The 19,870-nt window shown below is 35.7% G+C and overlaps 4 protein-coding genes across 4 annotated transcripts; 1 reads left to right on the top strand and 3 right to left on the bottom strand.

Annotated features, from left to right (window-relative positions):
- Positions 1 to 1,770: 1,770 nt before the first annotated feature.
- On the bottom strand, positions 1,771 to 3,825 carry LOC130162569 (interferon a3-like). The gene is made up of 5 exons (XM_056366322.1): positions 3,037 to 3,825; positions 2,834 to 2,926; positions 2,494 to 2,643; positions 2,288 to 2,371; positions 1,771 to 2,118 (listed from the first exon to the last, which is right to left on the bottom strand). Exons 1-5 carry the CDS (start codon positions 3,166 to 3,168, stop codon positions 2,020 to 2,022), a joined length of 558 nt encoding a protein of 185 aa, XP_056222297.1. The 5' UTR covers positions 3,169 to 3,825; the 3' UTR covers positions 1,771 to 2,019.
- A 4,340-nt stretch (positions 3,826 to 8,165) lies between these two features.
- On the bottom strand, positions 8,166 to 9,865 carry LOC130162557 (interferon a3-like). The gene is made up of 5 exons (XM_056366308.1): positions 9,566 to 9,865; positions 9,363 to 9,455; positions 8,935 to 9,084; positions 8,733 to 8,816; positions 8,166 to 8,535 (listed from the first exon to the last, which is right to left on the bottom strand). Exons 1-5 carry the CDS (start codon positions 9,695 to 9,697, stop codon positions 8,437 to 8,439), a joined length of 558 nt encoding a protein of 185 aa, XP_056222283.1. The 5' UTR covers positions 9,698 to 9,865; the 3' UTR covers positions 8,166 to 8,436.
- Positions 9,866 to 11,301: 1,436 nt separating this feature from the next.
- LOC130161891 (interferon a3-like) lies at positions 11,302 to 13,117 on the top strand. Its single transcript, XM_056365251.1, has 5 exons — positions 11,302 to 12,090; positions 12,201 to 12,293; positions 12,484 to 12,633; positions 12,756 to 12,839; positions 12,929 to 13,117. The coding sequence occupies exons 1-5, from the start codon at positions 11,959 to 11,961 to the stop codon at positions 13,025 to 13,027; spliced, it is 558 nt and encodes a 185-aa protein (XP_056221226.1). The 5' UTR covers positions 11,302 to 11,958; the 3' UTR covers positions 13,028 to 13,117.
- Positions 13,118 to 13,262: 145 nt separating this feature from the next.
- cd79b (CD79b molecule, immunoglobulin-associated beta) lies at positions 13,263 to 18,905 on the bottom strand. Its single transcript, XM_056365250.1, has 5 exons — positions 18,656 to 18,905; positions 16,794 to 17,096; positions 16,588 to 16,706; positions 14,520 to 14,573; positions 13,263 to 13,886 (listed from the first exon to the last, which is right to left on the bottom strand). Exons 1-5 carry the CDS (start codon positions 18,705 to 18,707, stop codon positions 13,797 to 13,799), a joined length of 618 nt encoding a protein of 205 aa, XP_056221225.1. The 5' UTR covers positions 18,708 to 18,905; the 3' UTR covers positions 13,263 to 13,796.
- Between the last annotated feature and the right edge of the window lie 965 nt (positions 18,906 to 19,870).

Genomic DNA, 19,870 nt, shown 5'->3' with positions numbered 1-19,870 from the left:
TTATTGTTACTTTTTTTGCCATATTATTCTTCTCAAACAGAAAAAAACACACATAACCAAGTCACAAGAAATGAGGAAAGTGAAAATAAAGGAAAAAAAAATTACAAATAGGACGTGTCAAATTCAACTGAACGAAATACATGATAAATATAATGATTAAAGCAGCCATTAATATCATAATTTCACCTTTACTCTCGTCAATATATATTAAAATTCTGATGTTTAGTTTATGACTATATATATTTTAAACTCATCATATGTTTTGTTTCTGAAATCTTAATTTGTAAAATAACTTCAGCTGTCAGGTAAATGTAGTGAAGTAAAAAGTACTGATTGGAAAAGTAACATAAGAACGGAAATTGTACTGAAGGACAATATTAGATTAAATGTACTTCCCATCACTGGCACAACTACATACTGGAAATACACTGATTTACAGCTGATATTTAGCTATCAATACTAAAACTTCAAACTTCAACAAGGGACAGGAAAAAACGACAATATATAGGCTTAATTGTACTGTTGCGCCCTCTGTTGAATAAAGGCAGTATAGCATCACTAAACATGAGCTGCACAGTATATTTCCACAATGTAGAAGTACTAAAACACTGTTGATAAAATAACTGGGAACATTTTATTTTAATTAACCTAAGTTTTCCTCTAATAATCATTATATGGTAATAATATATAGGATCATTGTAATATGTAACAGACTATATTGATATTTTAGCTTTGCTTTGTGTGACATTATAAAGAGGGATATTAAATATAATAGTCGGATTCTTGTCCCTGGATGAGCTTGAGCAAACAGTTGACTTGATTTAATATGTTTAGTTTAATGAAGTTGTTTCTCAAAACTCATAAAACAGCTTTGAAGTAATTATTCAACTTTAGTTCATTTAACTTACATTTTAAAGGCAGCAGGGCGGACTTGTCTCTAAGCTGAATAAACTTAAAGTCTTATATAGTGTGTGGTTTTTACTGAGCTACACACTGAGATTTACTACTTTACTACTAATAGAAAGCAAATAAATGAAGAGATGGTAAATCTGACAGACAGATTTTAGTTGGCGGTGAGCAGAGATGAAACCAGCTGGTCAACTCTCATTAGATGGCTTTTGATTTCCTTCAGGATCAGCTCCCAGGATTCAGCGCTGTGGCCCTACACACACAAGAATATTATTATTAGAAACATCGTTACATAGATAGATAGATAGATAGATAGATAGATAGATAGATAGATAGATAGACAGATAGACAGATAGACAGATAGATAGATAGATAGATAGATAGATAGATAGATAGATAGATAGATAGATAGATAGACTTACCATTCCTTCGAGAACATGGCGGGAGAGTCTCTTGAAATACATGTGCACCTTCTTGTTCTTCTTGTGACTGTGGCTCCCAATCTAAATGTGCAGCAGTATACTTATTCTTATGCTTGATATATTTGCTGTTGATTTGTGCTCAATAGTATCACTGTATTGAAGTCCAGTTTCAGCTGACATTTTTGATGCCTCAAGAGTTGTTGTTTTTTTTTCCATAAACTGTGTTGTGTTTGATTTCATAACAACTCTTCTCTAACTTTTCTTAAATCTTGTAACTACAGCTCAGGACAAAGAGAGAAAATGCTACAGAAATTTAGTGTGCATCAGAGTCAAAATGAGGCCCTGCTTGTTTCTGTTGTTAGATTATCTTCATGGTATATATATATATGTATGTATATATTTGTAAAAAATAAAAAAAAATTGTTTATCCGACAGGAATTTAAACAAACATCACTTTTGCATTTGCTGAAAGTTTTTATTGGGTACAACATGTAAAAAATATAGATTCCAATTTACTCAGGGCACATTTAAAAAATAAATAAGCATGTTGATCAACTTAGAAAAATATATGTTCAACCAGTCTGTTTATAAATAAACAACAACTCAATAAATAAATACATTAATAAATAGCTAAATAAATAAATAGAAAGCAAATAAATGAAGAGATGGTAAATCTGACAGACAGATTTTAGTTGGCGGTGAGCAGAGATGAAACCAGCTGGTCAACTCTCATTAGATGGCTTTTGATTTCCTTCCGGATCAGCTCCCAGGATTCAGCGCTGTGGCCCTACACACACAAGAATATTATTATTAGAAACATCATTACATAGATAGATAGATAGATAGATAGATAGATAGATAGATAGATAGATAGATAGATAGATAGATAGATAGATAGATAGATAGATAGATAGATAGATAGATAGATAGATAGATAGACAGATAGATAGACTTACCATTCCTTCGAGAACATGGCGGGAGAGTCTCTTGAAATACATGTGCACCTTCTTGTTCTTCTTCTTGTGGCTGTGGCTCCCAATCTAAATGAATAGAAGGTAAAAAAATACTTTTAAAAACAGCTTTGTATTAATTCAAATAAATCTTAATGACACTGTCACCATGGAGCCATTCATTCCTTCAGTCAATCCACCCTGACACTTACACAGGAGCGAAGGCCGTCAGCCTGCTGCGTTACAACACCGAGAAAGTCCTTCTCTGTTTTCTCCTCCCATGATGCATTGCTGTGATCCTCATCAAACAGGACAGCCACCTCGTCCAGAACCTGCACTGTGAAACCAAGTTTATCCTCAGCCTGGAAGAAGAAGAAGAAGAAGAAGAAGAAGAGTAATCAGATTACTACAGGGACACATTTATGACACTGTCTGACAACTGTTTCCAAAACTGGGCAAAATAAGAAGAGATATAACAGATATAATAACCCAGACTTTTCCCTGGAAACCATTCAAAGAAAGAAAATCAAGTCATGTCTTTGGATGACTTACTGATGCTTTGGACGCCTGGCTGTACAGATCATTAGGGAAGGCCACAGTGTGCTCCACTTCAGCATCCTCAGTGGTGTTAGTGGAATTATTGACCTGCATCACACACACAAACACACACGTCATGTGTTGAAGTAAACGCACATTAACTCGTTCACTTAAGATCATTCACTGACTTTAAACAACAGGCAAAGAAGTTCACTCACCATCGTGTCCAGTAGATCCAAAGAGTTTTCACTGTACTGTCTGAATTTATGATCCATCCATCTGCAGCTCAGCGAGGAGCCTGCACTGAACAGACCCACAAACAGGCAAACCAAGAACATCCTGTTGAGCATTTTTAGTGAAGGTACAAGTTGCTTTTGTATGGAGCAGGTTCAGATGTGTCCTGGTGTTGTGTTGGAGCAGAGCTGCAGCCGCTCATTTAAAGAAGGACTCACCTGTTTCATTTTTCAGACATATACCTGCTGGGAAACTCTGAGCATGAGCTGTGGCTTTCACACAGTTCAAAGGCCAAAATCAATCACAACATACATGTGAATGTCAGTGTCACACATTTCAGATTTGTATTAGTGTCCTGATGAAAAACTTTTCCCACAATGATAAAAATGTTGTCCTACAAATATAATAACTAAGCTTAAATACTGCATGACACACAGATCACTATTCATTATAACACAGAGGTGTTAGACACAGAATACTTTGGGAGTAACAGGGATTTTTTTTTTTTTTACAATTTTTAAGGAAATATTATTTTGTACTTTGTGTTGCTTCTACAGGTTTAATGGGGGTTATTGTAACATTAAACATTATTTAATATCTGTTATTTACTTGTTTTGTATTTTAAATATTTGAGGCAAGACGTTCTTTATTTTGTTTTAATGCGCTCATTATTCTATTATGTTGTGTTCAAAACTGATTGTTTTCTGTTGTAAGAAGTTTCATAACGTAAATCATTAAAGCTGTAAAATTGTTTTACCTGCAGTGTGTTCACATATAACCTGCCACCAGGGGAGAGCACTTCCCCAAAGAGAAATGAAAGTGAGTGTGGCCTGTGTTACGTGACAGTGACGCACCTTCATGTTGTCTGCAATATGACAATCACGTCACACCTCATCTTTCTGAAGAATGACCACACACATGAAAATGAGCTTCTTAGTATTTCATCATGTCATCTACTGATATGAAAGGATTGCTGTGAATTGCATTTACTTTTTATTGTTCTTGTGGGATATTTGAGTTGCAGGGCTTTGTGTATTTTTTTAAAGCTCATCCAGGGACAAGAATTAGACTATTTACAAATTTTCTGTTTTGTTTTCTGCCCTGCATAAAATACAAAAAAAGTTTAAAGTAAAATGTTCCTAGTTATCCTATGAAGAGTGTTTTAGTATGTCTACAATATGGAAATATACTGTGCAGCTTATGTTTAGTGATGCCATATGAACATTTTTTTAATTTTCTCTTATTTCTCTTATTTTCTTCTTATTTTTTTTAATCTTCTCATGACTTTACCTCCTCACACGTTAAAAAACCTTCAAATGACACAATGAGAGAAGGAAAAACTCTCCCTATGGTCACAACTCATGTTCACAATAAAGTCAAAACAGACATCTTTTAATTTGAAAAAGTCTAAGACAAAACTTTGGGGACCATTGACTGAACTATATCATAAGAAAAGAATAATATTTAAATGTTATATATGATTTCTTTTCAGTTTGTTTCTAATGTACAGGACAAAAAGAATATTTACTGGGCAGATTCATGTCACATATACTCTAATATTAATGTGATCCACATATCTTGGCCCTGTGGCCTTTTGAGGAAATACACATGTAATTTATTTAAATAAAGAAAACATGTTATGATCAATTACACATTACAAGGAGAGTACCATAACAAAATAAAAGTCTAAGCAAATATATATTTATCCATAATCTTCAGCCACTTCTTCAATTATACTTGTAATGAAACTATCAGGCTGAAAATGTGCTGTGATGTGTAAATTAAAATGTGAAGGAGAATTCCCTTTTCCACAGGCGATCTGGTTCCCACGTTGAAGCAGCCATGAGCTGCTTGGAATAAGTTGTTTGACTGGAGCCTCTTTCATTTTCTCTTTATAGGAACTTCCCTTTACAGCACCTACTGGACAAAGTGCGCCTGTAGGTTTATCACTGAATAATCATTATCAATCCACACAAACAATGATGCAATTGCAACAATGAGCTTCTTAGTATTTCATCATGTCATCTACTGATATGAAAGGATTGCTGTGAATTGCATTTACTTATTATTGTTCTTGTGGGATATTTGAGTTGCAGGGCTTTGTGTATTTTTTTAAAGCTCATCCAGGGACAAGAATTAGACTATTTACAAATTTTCTGTTTGGTTTTCTGCCCTGCATAAAATACAAAAAAAGTTTAAAGTAAAATGTTCCTAATTAAAACAGAGTAAGCAAGTAAAAAATCTAATTTCAGAAGACAGACATAGTGAATGCTTGACATTTATACTTGATGAATAACTTCAGCCATTTATCAAATATCCAGATTGTTCTCAGGTCATTTTCTGTAGATCAGCTGAGTGTTTCAACACTAGCTGAGCGACACTAGGACTGGTCTCGGTTTTTGTCGTTTGTTATTGTACAGATTAGAGATTAGCTCAGATTAGTCAAAACAGGAAGATAGATAGCGTTCTACAAATTGCTGTGTTACAATCAGGGAATAAAAAGGCAAAAAGAAGAAGATAGAAGATGAATCTGTAACTATTTTGATAATGGAATAATCCTTTTTAGTTCATTTTTCAGACAAAAATGTCAAACATTTGCTTGTTCCAGTCCCTCAAATCTGATGATTTGCATCTTTTCTCTGTCATACATGACAGTAAAGTGAACAGACTATCTTTGGGTTTTGGACGAACAAAACAAAACATTTGACAATATCATCCTCATCATTCTTCACAATTTTCTAACATTTTATAGACAAAGCAATTAATCTATTAATCAAAAAAATAATTGGCAGATTCATCACTAATGAAAATGACCCTTTGAGGCAGGCACAATTGATATTTTCTACACGTTCAACAGTTAGTGGTATATGCTAATATGGTCTTTTCATGTTAGGCTGTAGCTAGGCAGATTATTATGTCTCAGACATAAGTAAGGGGAAACACATATTCATCATCATTCCTCATTTAACATTTGGTACTTTGCATAAATTAGCTGAGAGCTGATCAAGCTGAAAGACTGCAATTACCCACTTTAGTTCCAAGTTCCTGAAGTCCTTCATTCACACTGAAAACACCATTTATGTAGCGGTCCAGAACAATTTCAATAGCAACAGTTCTGGTCTTCAACCATTGCTAATAACATTAGCCACAAATAATAAAGCACTTTTTCTTCTTTCCTTATTCATTTTTTACCTTTGGGCCTTTGTTTTAAGGGTTTGCCACGGTAACAGGTGTTTTTATCACATAAAATTACACACCTTTTAGTTATTTGTCAATACAGTTTGAAGCAAAGGCTTCACAAGGAATACTTCACTAACTTTAGCAGACAGCCCATGATTTACAGTAAAACGTTAACTGCAAGTTTGATTGGGAAATAAGTTGTTGACAATAGTTATACCCACTGCAAGGATTTATTATGATGTTCACTGTATGATCTAGAATAAGGACAAGTTGTTCCACCAGTGCAGCAACTCATAACAGGTATGCCAGATCAAACATGGCTAATCCATGGATCAAACCGTAGACGTTGTGCTTAAACATAGCTAATCTTTGATGTGTAATGAGGGACCTAGTAATTATTATCTAATTCTTTTACAATGTTGAAAAGTGAATGATGTTGTTAGCACCACTTTGGCAAAATGTTATTTTTGTTTCGCAGTATTTACGGCATAATTTATCCTCTAACATGCCCAGTTGTTACTCCCTTGTTCCCAATAGTCATGTTTTCTCCCATTTAAATACTGGTAACAACTAAATTACACTGTAGATCACAGGCCGCATTATAAAGTGCTGCCATTACTTCCAATGGCCGAGTCACATTTCTTTCTGCATTTCCTGATATATTTGTTCATTTTTTCTGTGCAGTGTGATTATCAATAACTCTTGAACTGCATTTCTCTCCTCATTTTTGTAAACAGAGTGAAAAGAGCGATAGTATATACGAGGAGCCTGAAACTGATCACATCTACGAGGTTTGTTTCAATATCTCTGCTTTACAGTAACGTTCAACATAGATGAGGACATTTCTTTTTTGAAAGTGAAGACACACATCCCAGCTGTGCTTTTTTACATACAAAAGCATGAACAATGTAACAAACAGGATACAGTCTCCTCGCACCACTGAGCTTCTAACCACTATTGTATCTTCTTCTTCTGTCTGTGCAGATCTCAGTTTTTCATGTATGAACACAGCCTATCCTGTTGGCTTTGTGGATGTACCTCTTGTTAGCTGAACTTTTGTTTGCTTTTTTTGTAAGAATAATGACACATTAACTTTGAAAAGTGACATCTGTGGGTTGAAAAATAGATTTTATTGCTTCATTTTTCTTGCAAAAAATCCTAGAAAAAGAATTTTTATGCAGCGCCAGTCACACATGTAAAAAAAACGAACTAACAACCAATCAATGTGTTAGCAGCTGCACAACTTCATCTTTGAGTCACGTCTGAATCAGATGCAACTCAAAGCTGTAATGAACTTTAAAGCCTCACGTCACATTATTCTATAAATATATAAAACCTAAATGGAGAATAGGACTCTTCAAAGCCACATGGGACTCAAACGTACACATGTAGCATGACTAAAACCGGCTTGTTTCCTCTCTCAGGGCTTGGCGATTGAGACATGTGGCGGAGGTCTGTATGAGGAACTCTCTATCTACGCCCAGGCCGAGGGAGCTGAGGCCCCATGGGAGTGAGGCCGACTTTACCGGACTACCTTTCATTTCACCGCCTCAGCAGTTTTTACAAAAAACAAAAGGACTGATTACACGTTCTTAATTGTAAGTTGTAAATTGACAATAATACGTTGAGTCCTTAATGGGCTCACTCAGATATGGAGATGTGCCATTTGAGTGTGTGATTTGTTTGTAAATGTGCAGCAGTATAATTATTCTTATGCTTGATATATTTGCTGTTGATTTGTGCTCAATAGTATCACTGTATTGAAGTCCAGTTTCAGCTGACATCTTTGGTGCCTCAAGAGTTGTTGTTTTTTTTTCCATAAACTGTGTTGTGTTTGATTTCATAACAACTCTTCTCTAACTTTTTTTAAATCTTGTAACTACAGCTCAGGACAAATATATATATATGTATATATTTGTAAACAATAAAAAAACTTTTGTTTATCCGACAGGAATTTAAACAAACATCACTTTTGCATTTGCTGAAAGTTTTTATTGGGTACAACATGTAAAAAATATAGATTCCAATTTACTCAGGGCACATTTAAAAAATAAATAAGCATGTTGATCAACTTAGAAAAATATATGTTCAACCAGTCTGTTTATAAATAAACAACAACTCAATAAATAAATACATTAATAAATATCTAAATAAATAAATAGAAAGCAAATAAATGAAGAGATGGTAAATCTGACAGACAGATTTTAGTTGGCGGTGAGCAGAGATGAAACCAGCTGGTCAACTCTCATTAGATGGCTTTTGATTTCCTTCAGGATCAGCTCCCAGGATTCAGCGCTGTGGCCCTACACACACAAGAATATAATTATTAGAAACATCATTACATAGATAGATAGATAGATAGATAGATAGATAGATAGATAGACAGATAGATAGATAGATAGATAGATAGATAGATAGATAGATAGATAGATAGATAGATAGATAGATAGATAGATAGATAGATAGATAGATAGATAGATAGACAGATAGATAGACTTACCATTCCTTCGAGAACATGGCGGGAGAGTCTCTTGAAATACATGTGCACCTTCTTGTTCTTCTTCTTGTGGCTGTGGCTCCCAATCTAAATGAACAGGTAAAAAATCCTTTTAAAAACAGCTTTGTATTAATTCAAATTCATCTTCATGACACTGTCACCATGGAACCATTCATTCCTTCAGTCAATCCACCCTGACACTTACACAGGAGCGAAGGCCGTCAGCCTGCTGCGTTACAACACCGAGAAAGTCCTTCTCTGTTTTCTCCTCCCATGATGCATTGCTGTGATCCTCATCAAACAGGACAGCCACCTCGTCCAGAACCTGCACTGTGAAACCAAGTTTATCCTCAGCCTGGAAGAAGAAGAAGAAGAAGAAGAAGAAGAAGAAGAAGAAGAAGAAGAAGAAGAAGAAGAGGAAGAAGAGTAATCAGATTACTACAGGGACACATTTATGACACTGTCTGACAACTGTTTCCAAAACTGGGCAAAATAAGAAGAGATATAACAGATATAATAACCAAGACTTTTCCCTGGAAACCATTCAAAGAAAGAAAATCAAGTCATGTCTTTGATTTCTCACGTCTTTCATTCACTGCAGGTTTTTAGAAAGAAGCTGAGTGGATGACTTACTGATGCTTTGGACGCCTGGCTGTACAGATCATTAGGGAAGGCCACAGTGTGCTCCACTTCAGCATCCTCAGTGGTGTTAGTGGAATTATTGACCTGCATCACACACACAAACACACACGTCATGTGTTGAAGTAAACGCACATTAACTCGTTCACTTAAGATCATTCACTGACTTTAAACAACAGGCAAAGAAGTTCACTCACCATCGTGTCCAGTAGATCCAAAGAGTTTTCACTGTACTGTCTGAATTTATGATCCATCCATCTGCAGCTCAGCGAGGAGCCTGCACTGAACAGACCCACAAACAGGCAAACCAAGAACATCCTGTTGAGCATTTTTAGTGAAGGTACAAGTTGCTTTTGTATGGAGCAGGTTCAGATGTGTCCTGGTGTTGTGTTGGAGCAGAGCTGCAGCCGCTCATTTAAAGAAGGACTCACCTGTTTCATTTTTCAGACATATACCTGCTGGGAAACTCTGAGCATGAGCTGTGGCTTTCACACAGTTCAAAGGCCAAAATCAATCACAGCATACATCTATAATGTCACAAAAACATAAAAAAAATAAAAGTAAACACATCCCACTATTTGTAATATTAAAAAAGTTTACTGTTCAATATTATAAATAATGGAATTACAGGAATTGTTTTTGTCAAAGCCAAATATAAAAAAAATCCCCAAACTAATTTTCCTCAAAATAAAAAAAAAATATATATTTCTGATCATTTTTAAATTGTTGCAATTGCATCATTGTTTGTGTGGATTGATAATGATTATTCAGTGATAAACCTACAGGCGCACTTTGTCCAGTAGGTGCTGTAAAGGGAAGTTCCTATAAAGAGAAAATGAAAGAGGCTCCAGTCAAACAACTTATTCCAAGCAGCTCATGGCTGCTTCAACGTGGGAACCAGATCGCCTGTGGAAAAGGGAATTCTCCTTCACATTTTAATTTACACATCACAGCACATTTTCAGCCTGATAGTTTCATTACAAGTATAATTGAAGAAGTGGCTGAAGATTATGGATCAATATATATTTGCTTAGACTTTTATTTTGTTATGGTACTCTCCTTGTAATGTGTAATTGATCATTTTATTATTATTTGTATTTTTAATTTGTGTTTTCTAACATGTTTTCTTTATTTAAATAAATTACATGTGTATTTCCTCAAAAGGCCACAGGGCCAAGATATGTGGATCACATTAATATTAGAGTATATGTGACATGAATCTGCTCTGTAAATATTCTTTTTGTCCTGTACATTAGAAACAAACTGAAAAGAAATCATATATAACATTTAAATATTATTCTTTTCTTATGATATAGTTCAGGGTCAATGGTCCCCAAAGTTTTGTCTTAGACTTTTTCAAATTAAAAGATGTCTGTTTTGACTTTATTGTGAACATGAGTTGTGACCATAGGGAGAGTTTTTCCTTCTCTCATTGTGTCATTTGAAGGTTTTTAACGTGTGAGGAGGTAAAGTCATATGCAAGAGAAAATTAAAAAAATGTTCATATGGCATCACTAAACATAAGCTGCACAGTATATTTCCATATTGTAGACATACTAAAACACTCTTCATAGGATAACTAGGAACATTTTACTTTAAACTTTTTTGTATTTTATGCAGGGCAGAAAACAAAACAGAAAATTTGTAAATAGTCTAATTCTTGTCCCTGGATGAGCTTTAAAAAAATACACAAAGCCCTGCAACTCAAATATCCCACAAGAACAATAAAAAGTAAATCCTTTCATATCAGTAGATGACATGATGAAATACTAAGAAGCTCATTTTCATGTGTGTGGTCATTCTTCAGAAAGATGAGGTGTGACGTGATTGTCATATTGCAGACAACATGAAGGTGCGTCACTGTCACGTAACACAGGCCACACTCACTTTCATTTCTCTTTGGGGAAGTGCTCTCCCCTGGTGGCAGGTTATATGTGAACACACTGCAGGTAAAACAATTTTACAGCTTTAATGATTTACGTTATGAAACTTCTTACAACAGAAAACAATCAGTTTTGAACACAACATAATAGAATAATGAGCGCATTAAAACAAAATAAAGAACGTCTTGCCTCAAATATTTAAAATACAAAACAAGTAAATAACAGATATTAAATAATGTTTAATGTTACAATAACCCCCATTAAACCTGTAGAAGCAACACAAAGTACAAAATAATATTTCCTTAAAAATTGTAAAAAAAAAAAAAATCCCTGTTACTCCCAAAGTATTCTGTGTCTAACACCTCTGTGTTATAATGAATAGTGATCTGTGTGTCATGCAGTATTTAAGCTTAGTTATTATATTTGTAGGACAACATTTTTATCATTGTGGGAAAAGTTTTTCATCAGGACACTAATACAAATCTGAAATGTGTGACACTGACATTCACATGTATGTTGTGATTGATTTTGGCCTTTGAACTGTGTGAAAGCCACAGCTCATGCTCAGAGTTTCCCAGCAGGTATATGTCTGAAAAATGAAACAGGTGAGTCCTTCTTTAAATGAGCGGCTGCAGCTCTGCTCCAACACAACACCAGGACACATCTGAACCTGCTCCATACAAAAGCAACTTGTACCTTCACTAAAAATGCTCAACAGGATGTTCTTGGTTTGCCTGTTTGTGGGTCTGTTCAGTGCAGGCTCCTCGCTGAGCTGCAGATGGATGGATCATAAATTCAGACAGTACAGTAAAAACTCTTTGGATCTACTGGACACGATGGTGAGTGAACTTCTTTGCCTGTTGTTTAAAGTCAGTGAATGATCTTAAGTGAACGAGTTAATGTGCGTTTACTTCAACACATGACGTGTGTGTTTGTGTGTGTGATGCAGGTCAATAATTCCACTAACACCACTGAGGATGCTGAAGTGGAGCACACTGTGGCCTTCCCTAATGATCTGTACAGCCAGGCGTCCAAAGCATCAGTAAGTCATCCAAAGACATGACTTGATTTTCTTTCTTTGAATGGTTTCCAGGGAAAAGTCTGGGTTATTATATCTGTTATATCTCTTCTTATTTTGCCCAGTTTTGGAAACAGTTGTCAGACAGTGTCATAAATGTGTCCCTGTAGTAATCTGATTACTCTTCTTCTTCTTCTTCTTCTTCTTCTTCCAGGCTGAGGATAAACTTGGTTTCACAGTGCAGGTTCTGGACGAGGTGGCTGTCCTGTTTGATGAGGATCACAGCAATGCATCATGGGAGGAGAAAACAGAAAAGGACTTTCTCGGTGTTGTAACGCAGCAGGCTGACGGCCTTCGCTCCTGTGTAAGTGTCAGGGTGGATTGACTGAAGGAATGAATGGTTCCATGGTGACAGTGTCATGAAGATTTATTTGAATTAATACAAAGCTGTTTTTAAAAGTATTTTTTTACCTGTTATTCATTTAGATTGGGAGCCACAGCCACAAGAAGAAGAACAAGAAGGTGCACATGTATTTCAAGAGACTCTCCCGCCATGTTCTCGAAGGAATGGTAAGTCTATCTATCTATCTATCTATCTGTCTATCTATCTATCTATCTATGTAACGATGTTTCTAATAATTATATTCTTGTGTGTATAGGGCCACAGCGCTGAATCCTGGGAGCTGATCCGGAAGGAAATCAAAAGCCATCTAATGAGAGTTGACCAGCTGGTTTCATCTCTGCTCACCGCCAACTAAAATCTGTCTGTCAGATTTACCATCTCTTCATTTATTTGCTTTCTATTTATTTATTTAGCTATTTATTAATGTATTTATTTATTGAGTTGTTGTTTATTTATAAACAGACTGGTTGAACATATATTTTTCTAAGTTGATCAACATGCTTATTTATTTTTTAAATGTGCCCTGAGTAAATTGGAATCTATATTTTTTACATGTTGTACCCAATAAAAACTTTCAGCAAATGCAAAAGTGATGTTTGTTTAAATTCCTGTCGGATAAACAAAAGTTTTTTTTATTGTTTACAAATATATATATAGACCATGACGATAATCTAACAACAGAAACAAGCAGGGCCTCATTTTGACTCTGATGCACACTAAATTTCTGTAGCATTTTCTCTCTTTGTCCTGAGCTGTAGTTACAAGATTTAAAAAAAGTTAGAGAAGAGTTGTTATGAAATCAAACACAACACAGTTTATGGAAAAAAAAACAACAACTCTTGAGGCACCAAAGATGTCAGCTGAAACTGGACTTCAATACAGTGATACTATTGAGCACAAATCAACAGCAAATATATCAAGCATAAGAATAAGTATACTGCTGCACATTTACAAACAAATCACACACTCAAATGGCACATCTCCATATCTGAGTGAGCCCATTAAGGACTCAACGTATTATTGTCAATTTACAACTTACAATTAAGAACGTGTAATCAGTCCTTTTGTTTTTTTGTAAAAACTGCTGAGGCGGTGAAATGAAAGGTAGTCCGGTAAAGTCGGCCTCACTCCCATGGGGCCTCAGCTCCCTCGGCCTGGGCGTAGATAGAGAGTTCCTCATACAGACCTCCGCCACATGTCTCAATCGCCAAGCCCTGAGAGAGGAAACAAGCCGGTTTTAGTCATGCTACATGTGTACGTTTGAGTCCCATGTGGCTTTGAAGAGTCCTATTCTCCATTTAGGTTTTATATATTTATAGAATAATGTGACGTGAGGCTTTAAAGTTCATTACAGCTTTGAGTTGCATCTGATTCAGACCTGACTCAAAGATGAAGTTGTGCAGCTGCTAACACATTGATTGGTTGTTAGTTTGTTTTTTTTACATGTGTGACTGGCGCTGCATAAAAATTCTTTTTCTAGGATTTTTTGCAAGAAAAATGAAGCAATAAAATCTATTTTTCAACCCACAGATGTCACTTTCCAAAGTTAATGTGTCATTATTCTTACAAAAAAAGCAAACAAAAGTTCAGCTAACAAGAGGTACATCCACAAAGCCAACAGGATAGGCTGTGTTCATACATGAAAAACTGAGATCTGCACAGACAGAAGAAGAAGATACAATAGTGGTTAGAAGCTCAGTGGTGCGAGGAGACTGTATCCTGTTTGTTACATTGTTCATGCTTTTGTATGTAAAAAAGCACAGCTGGGATGTGTGTCTTCACTTTCAAAAAAGAAATGTCCTCATCTATGTTGAACGTTACTGTAAAGCAGAGATATTGAAACAAACCTCGTAGATGTGATCAGTTTCAGGCTCCTCGTATATACTATCGCTCTTTTCACTCTGTTTACAAAAATGAGGAGAGAAATGCAGTTCAAGAGTTATTGATAATCACACTGCACAGAAAAAAATATATCAGGAAATGCAGAAAGAAATGTGACTCTGCCATTGGAAGTAATGGCAGCACTTTATAATGCGGCCTGTGATCTACAGTGTAATTTAGTTGTTACCAGTATTTAAATGGGAGAAAACATGACTATTGGGAACAAGGGAGTAACAACTGGGCATGTTAGAGGATAAATTATGCCGTAAATACTGCGAAACAAAAATAACAGTTTGCCAAAGTGGTGCTAACAACATCATTCACTTTTCAACATTGTAAAAGAATTAAACAATAATTACTAGGTCCCTCATTACACATCAAAGATTAGCTATGTTTAAGCACAACGTCTACGGTTTGATCCATGGATTAGCCATGTTTGATCTGGCATACCTGTTATGAGTTGTTGCACTGGTGGAACAACTTGTCCTTATTCTAGATCATACAGTGAACATCATAATAAATCCTTGCAGTGGGTATAACTATTGTCAACAACTTATTTCCCAATCAAACTTGCAGTTAACGTTTTACTGTAAATCATGGGCTGTCTGCTAAAGTTAGTGAAGTATTCCTTGTGAAGCCTTTGCTTCAAACTGTATTGACAAATAACTAAAAGGTGTGTAATTTTATGTGATAAAAACACCTGTTACCGTGGCAAACCCTTAAAACAAAGGCCCAAAGGTAAAAAATGAATAAGGAAAGAAGAAAAAGTGCTTTATTATTTGTGGCTAATGTTATTAGCAATGGTTGAAGACCAGAACTGTTGCTATTGAAATTGTTCTGGACCGCTACATAAATGGTGTTTTCAGTGTGAATGAAGGACTTCAGGAACTTGGAACTAAAGTGGGTAATTGCAGTCTTTCAGCTTGATCAGCTCTCAGCTAATTTATGCAAAGTACCAAATGTTAAATGAGGAATGATGATGAATATGTGTTTCCCCTTACTTATGTCTGAGACATAATAATCTGCCTAGCTACAGCCTAACATGAAAAGACCATATTAGCATATACCACTAACTGTTGAACGTGTAGAAAATATCAATTGTGCCTGCCTCAAAGGGTCATTTTCATTAGTGATGAATCTGCCAATTATTTTTTTGATTAATAGATTAATTGCTTTGTCTATAAAATGTTAGAAAATTGTGAAGAATGATGAGGATGATATTGTCAAATGTTTTGTTTTGTTCGTCCAAAACCCAAAGATAGTCTGTTCACTTTACTGTCATGTATGACAGAGAAAAGATGCAAATCATCAGATTTGAGGGACTGGAACAAGCAAATGTTTGACATTTTTGTCTGAAAAATGAACTAAAAAGGATTATTCCATTATCAAAATAGTTACAGATTCATCTTCTATCTTCTTCTTTTTGCCTTTTTATTCCCTGATTGTAACACAGCAATTTGTAGAACGCTATCTATCTTCCTGTTTTGACTAATCTGAGCTAATCTCTAATCTGTACAATAACAAACGACAAAAACCGAGACCAGTCCTAGTGTCGCTCAGCTAGTGTTGAAACACTCAGCTGATCTACAGAAAATGACCTGAGAATAATCTGGATATTTGATAAATGGCTGAAGTTATTCATCAAGTATAAATGTCAAGCATTCACTATGTCTGTCTTCTGAAATCAGATTTTTTACTTGCTCATTCTGTTTTTATAAAATTGTAAAATTGACAATATTTGGGTTCTGCTGGTCAGACAAAATCAGAGATGTGAAGACTTTACTTTGGGCTCTGGGAATTTGTTATGGATAAAATGATAAATCAGAAATATTATATACAAATTAATGAAAATAACTATTAATTGCAGCCCTAGTAAAAACCAACCAGCAGAATGACGGTAGGCCTGTGTTTTGGCTGTGACCTGCCAACATGTCTATGGTGTTGTTGACACTCTGTCCTCCTGCGCTAAACATGGCAGTATAATCTGGTAAAGCACAGATTTGTCTCAGGTGTCTTGTTCATCTTGTTCCTCACCTGTGTATGTTTGCGGAGCAGCATAGCAGCAATAGACACAGCCAACAGCAGGCCCTGGAAGATAATGAGACCATCCTTCATCCTGCTGAAGTGCAGGGCCTTGGTAATGTCAGTGCGTCCTGTCACGGGAAAGGTGTGTGTTTTAAAAAGCGGCCTCCAAAAATGACCACCGAATGAAACAATGCAATGTTGTTCCAGCTACTTACTGACGACTCTAACTTCAGTTCCAGGGCCCCATGTAGCATTGTTCATCTTGCAGAAGTACACTCCGCTGTCCTCTCTGTGCGTGTTGCGGATGTAGAGAAAGGCGTTTTGGTGCACACCCTTGTTGGAATATTCAAACCTTTTTCCTGTTACCTCTACTCGCTCTTCAGGTTTCTGATCATACATATCGGCCTTGTACCATTGAAAAGTGTCTGGCTTTCCTGACTCTGAGGAACAGTACATTGACAAAATGCGGCCAGGTTTTACACCATAGAACCGGGGCTTCTGGATGACCTGCAGGGCCGCTGAGCAGACAAAAGAAGATTGAGGGAATTTATTAAACAGTTACAACAACAATTACTGTATCTCTCTTTCGATGAAGCGTATATGCAGGTAATTTGGCTGTATTTCTCCCAGCAGTGCTGATCTCCAGCAGTTGACAGGCATAGGCGACTATGCACGTTAATGTGATGCTGGCTTTGATTTCACATTTCATACCAAGAAAGGTGATGTACTTAATGGCTGTGGAGGGGATATAAAAATTACAATTTACAGTGTTACTACTTAAGCAGAGACACACTTAGAAATGATTAGTGAGGTCAAATATCTCAACCATTATTTTACAGATGATGTAATGGATGATAGAGTTATACAGAATACTGACATTGTTAGTTGATGTTTATACCCAGGGCTACATGCTTGAGTTTCACATATGGTATTCCCAAGGGGTGCAACTAGAATCGTTGGTAATTTTATTTTATGTCGATCAACTAATGCACTGAAACAAAAACTTGATTAATCAATTAGTGGAGCAACAGAAATTAACCTACAACCATTTTTATTATCAATTAAATGATTAAGTACTTTATCAATTTAAATTGGTTATGGCGTCTTGCATCTGAGGATTCGCTGATTTTTTTTTCTCTGATATAAACAGTATTTTACTGCATACAGTTACAGTAATTGATTTGCTATTTGTTATATATCAAAATAACTAAGATGATATTAATTCATCAATCAAGAATCTTTGTCTCAGAAGATAACTTCCTCTTTTCTGTTAAGGATCGTTGGTCAGTTGGTTGGTATGAAACAGTTAATTTGATAATTAGACATTGGAAAATTAATTAATGGAAAAAAATAACTTGATTTTTTTTTACATTTTACAAAATAATGACTGTTACTAATGTAAAAAATAACTGAGGCATTAAGTAATGATAAAACATAATGGTTAGTTGTGTCTCTAGAATGAACAAGGTGGAGAGTTTAATATAATTAATGCAGTGGTTAATCCAGCCTAATGCCACATAAGGTAAACAAATCAGCCTTGTGGTTGTTGTGGTGCTGAAGTCATGTTTGTATTGGTAATAGGTAACTAATGCTGACGGTTGTTTTTAATATTTCCTGCATGTAAACATCTATTGTCATCTTTTTTTTTCTCTGTTATCTTTCTCTAAAATGAACTACAAGTACGACATAAAATAAAGTAATTGATCAATTACAGGGTATATATAAAGATAACCTAAGACAACGTAAATTCATCAACATGACAATAATACTATATAGCCGCTGTCTCTGAAGACAACTTCCCCTTTCCCCCCAGATGGCCAGGAAGTAATGGTATTGTGGGCTCAAAAATAACATGCAAAACACTTGTATGAACTGTAGCTGTTGTTAAACAGACATTAAAAAATGACAATTAAATGACTGCCTAAAGCATGTTGTTGAGAATTATACTGCTCTAATAACATTCAGTGTTACTAATGTTTAATATTTATTTCACCAAGACTACAACCCGTTGTTTACATCATCTTCATTTTTTCAGTCGCTAATTAAACTGATCTTATTGCAAGAAGTTCACATTTACCTGAGAGACTGATCAAGGCAAGCCCACAGCATCCAGCCAGCAACCAGCGCATGGTGACATGCAAAAGCAAAAATGTGTCTGTCTATTTCTGAAGTCCACACGCGCCTAAATGTCTCTGCAGTCATGAAAATGTTGTGAGCGAGGAGAAGAAGTGTCTGCAGCCGGTGGGTGTGCTGTCTGCTAGTACACACGCTTTGACGCCAGGCAAATGAGGGGAAGAGCGCTGTGACACTGAACCAAAATAACTCGGAACAACCCACACTTTTACCATCAAAAACTCTGTCCAATTTCATTCACACATCTGTGCCATTTTTAGGGACAAATGAAACAATGTGGGAAACCCGAGCATGAGGGGGGTTTGGAAGATAATTCTGGAAGGATTTTGTAGGATAAGAACATTTTATGTGATACCAAATTATTAACAGGATTAGGGTTTGGTACTCATTGACATATTTTAATACTAGTGCCGGTATTATATCTGAGTTTCCGTATCGATACCACAACTAATACTTTTAGATCTCCTATTTTCCTACAAAGCTGGTGTTGTCTGAACACAAGTGGCCTTGCAAGAATTTGGCCTAAATAAAATAGTGTAAAACTGAAAAAAGGCAGGAAAGAATAAGTCAAGGTTACAAATCTGACCCGATTTCACTACTGCACTTGACAATATTCAGTTTCCGTAGCAACAACATATTTTGGTGTGTACCAAAAAAAGTGTTAAGGTCTAAAGTTTATTTTTCTTTTATAATTTTTGAATTATAATTACTTTTGAAACCATTGTCCAGTTGTAGAAGAGCCTGTCTCCTGGTTATTGTTAGTATTGACTCCAAGTCCAAAGATGAAATAGATACTGTTCAGTCACTGCAGCATGCAAAGAAGTACTCAAGCAGTATAGGGACAGTTGCGTCTCTTACTTGATCTGATATGTTTGAGTGTAAAAAGATGCTTTTTGCCAACATGTGTGTTTGTTCAAGCAGTAGGCCCATAGTCATTTGGACATTTTCAATTTGTGGCTCAAGGCAAAAGGGAGAATAATTTGGATCTAGTGACGTCTGGAAAAGATGGAGAAAAAGAAAGAAATGTTAGCTGTGTTACTTCTGAATGAAGCCTCCTAGATTTCTTCTGACAAGCTTACACTCTGACATCTGTGTTTGTCACAAGAGGAAGGGTTGGGTCATCTGTACTAAGCCATATTGGCTCTTGTAGCGTAATAAA

Source organism: Seriola aureovittata, chromosome 21 (genome assembly GCF_021018895.1).
Source record: "Seriola aureovittata isolate HTS-2021-v1 ecotype China chromosome 21, ASM2101889v1, whole genome shotgun sequence".
Taxonomy (NCBI): domain Eukaryota; kingdom Metazoa; phylum Chordata; class Actinopteri; order Carangiformes; family Carangidae; genus Seriola; species Seriola aureovittata.
Note: the sequence above shows the minus strand (reverse complement) of the source record. Positions and strands in the feature narration are given on the sequence as shown.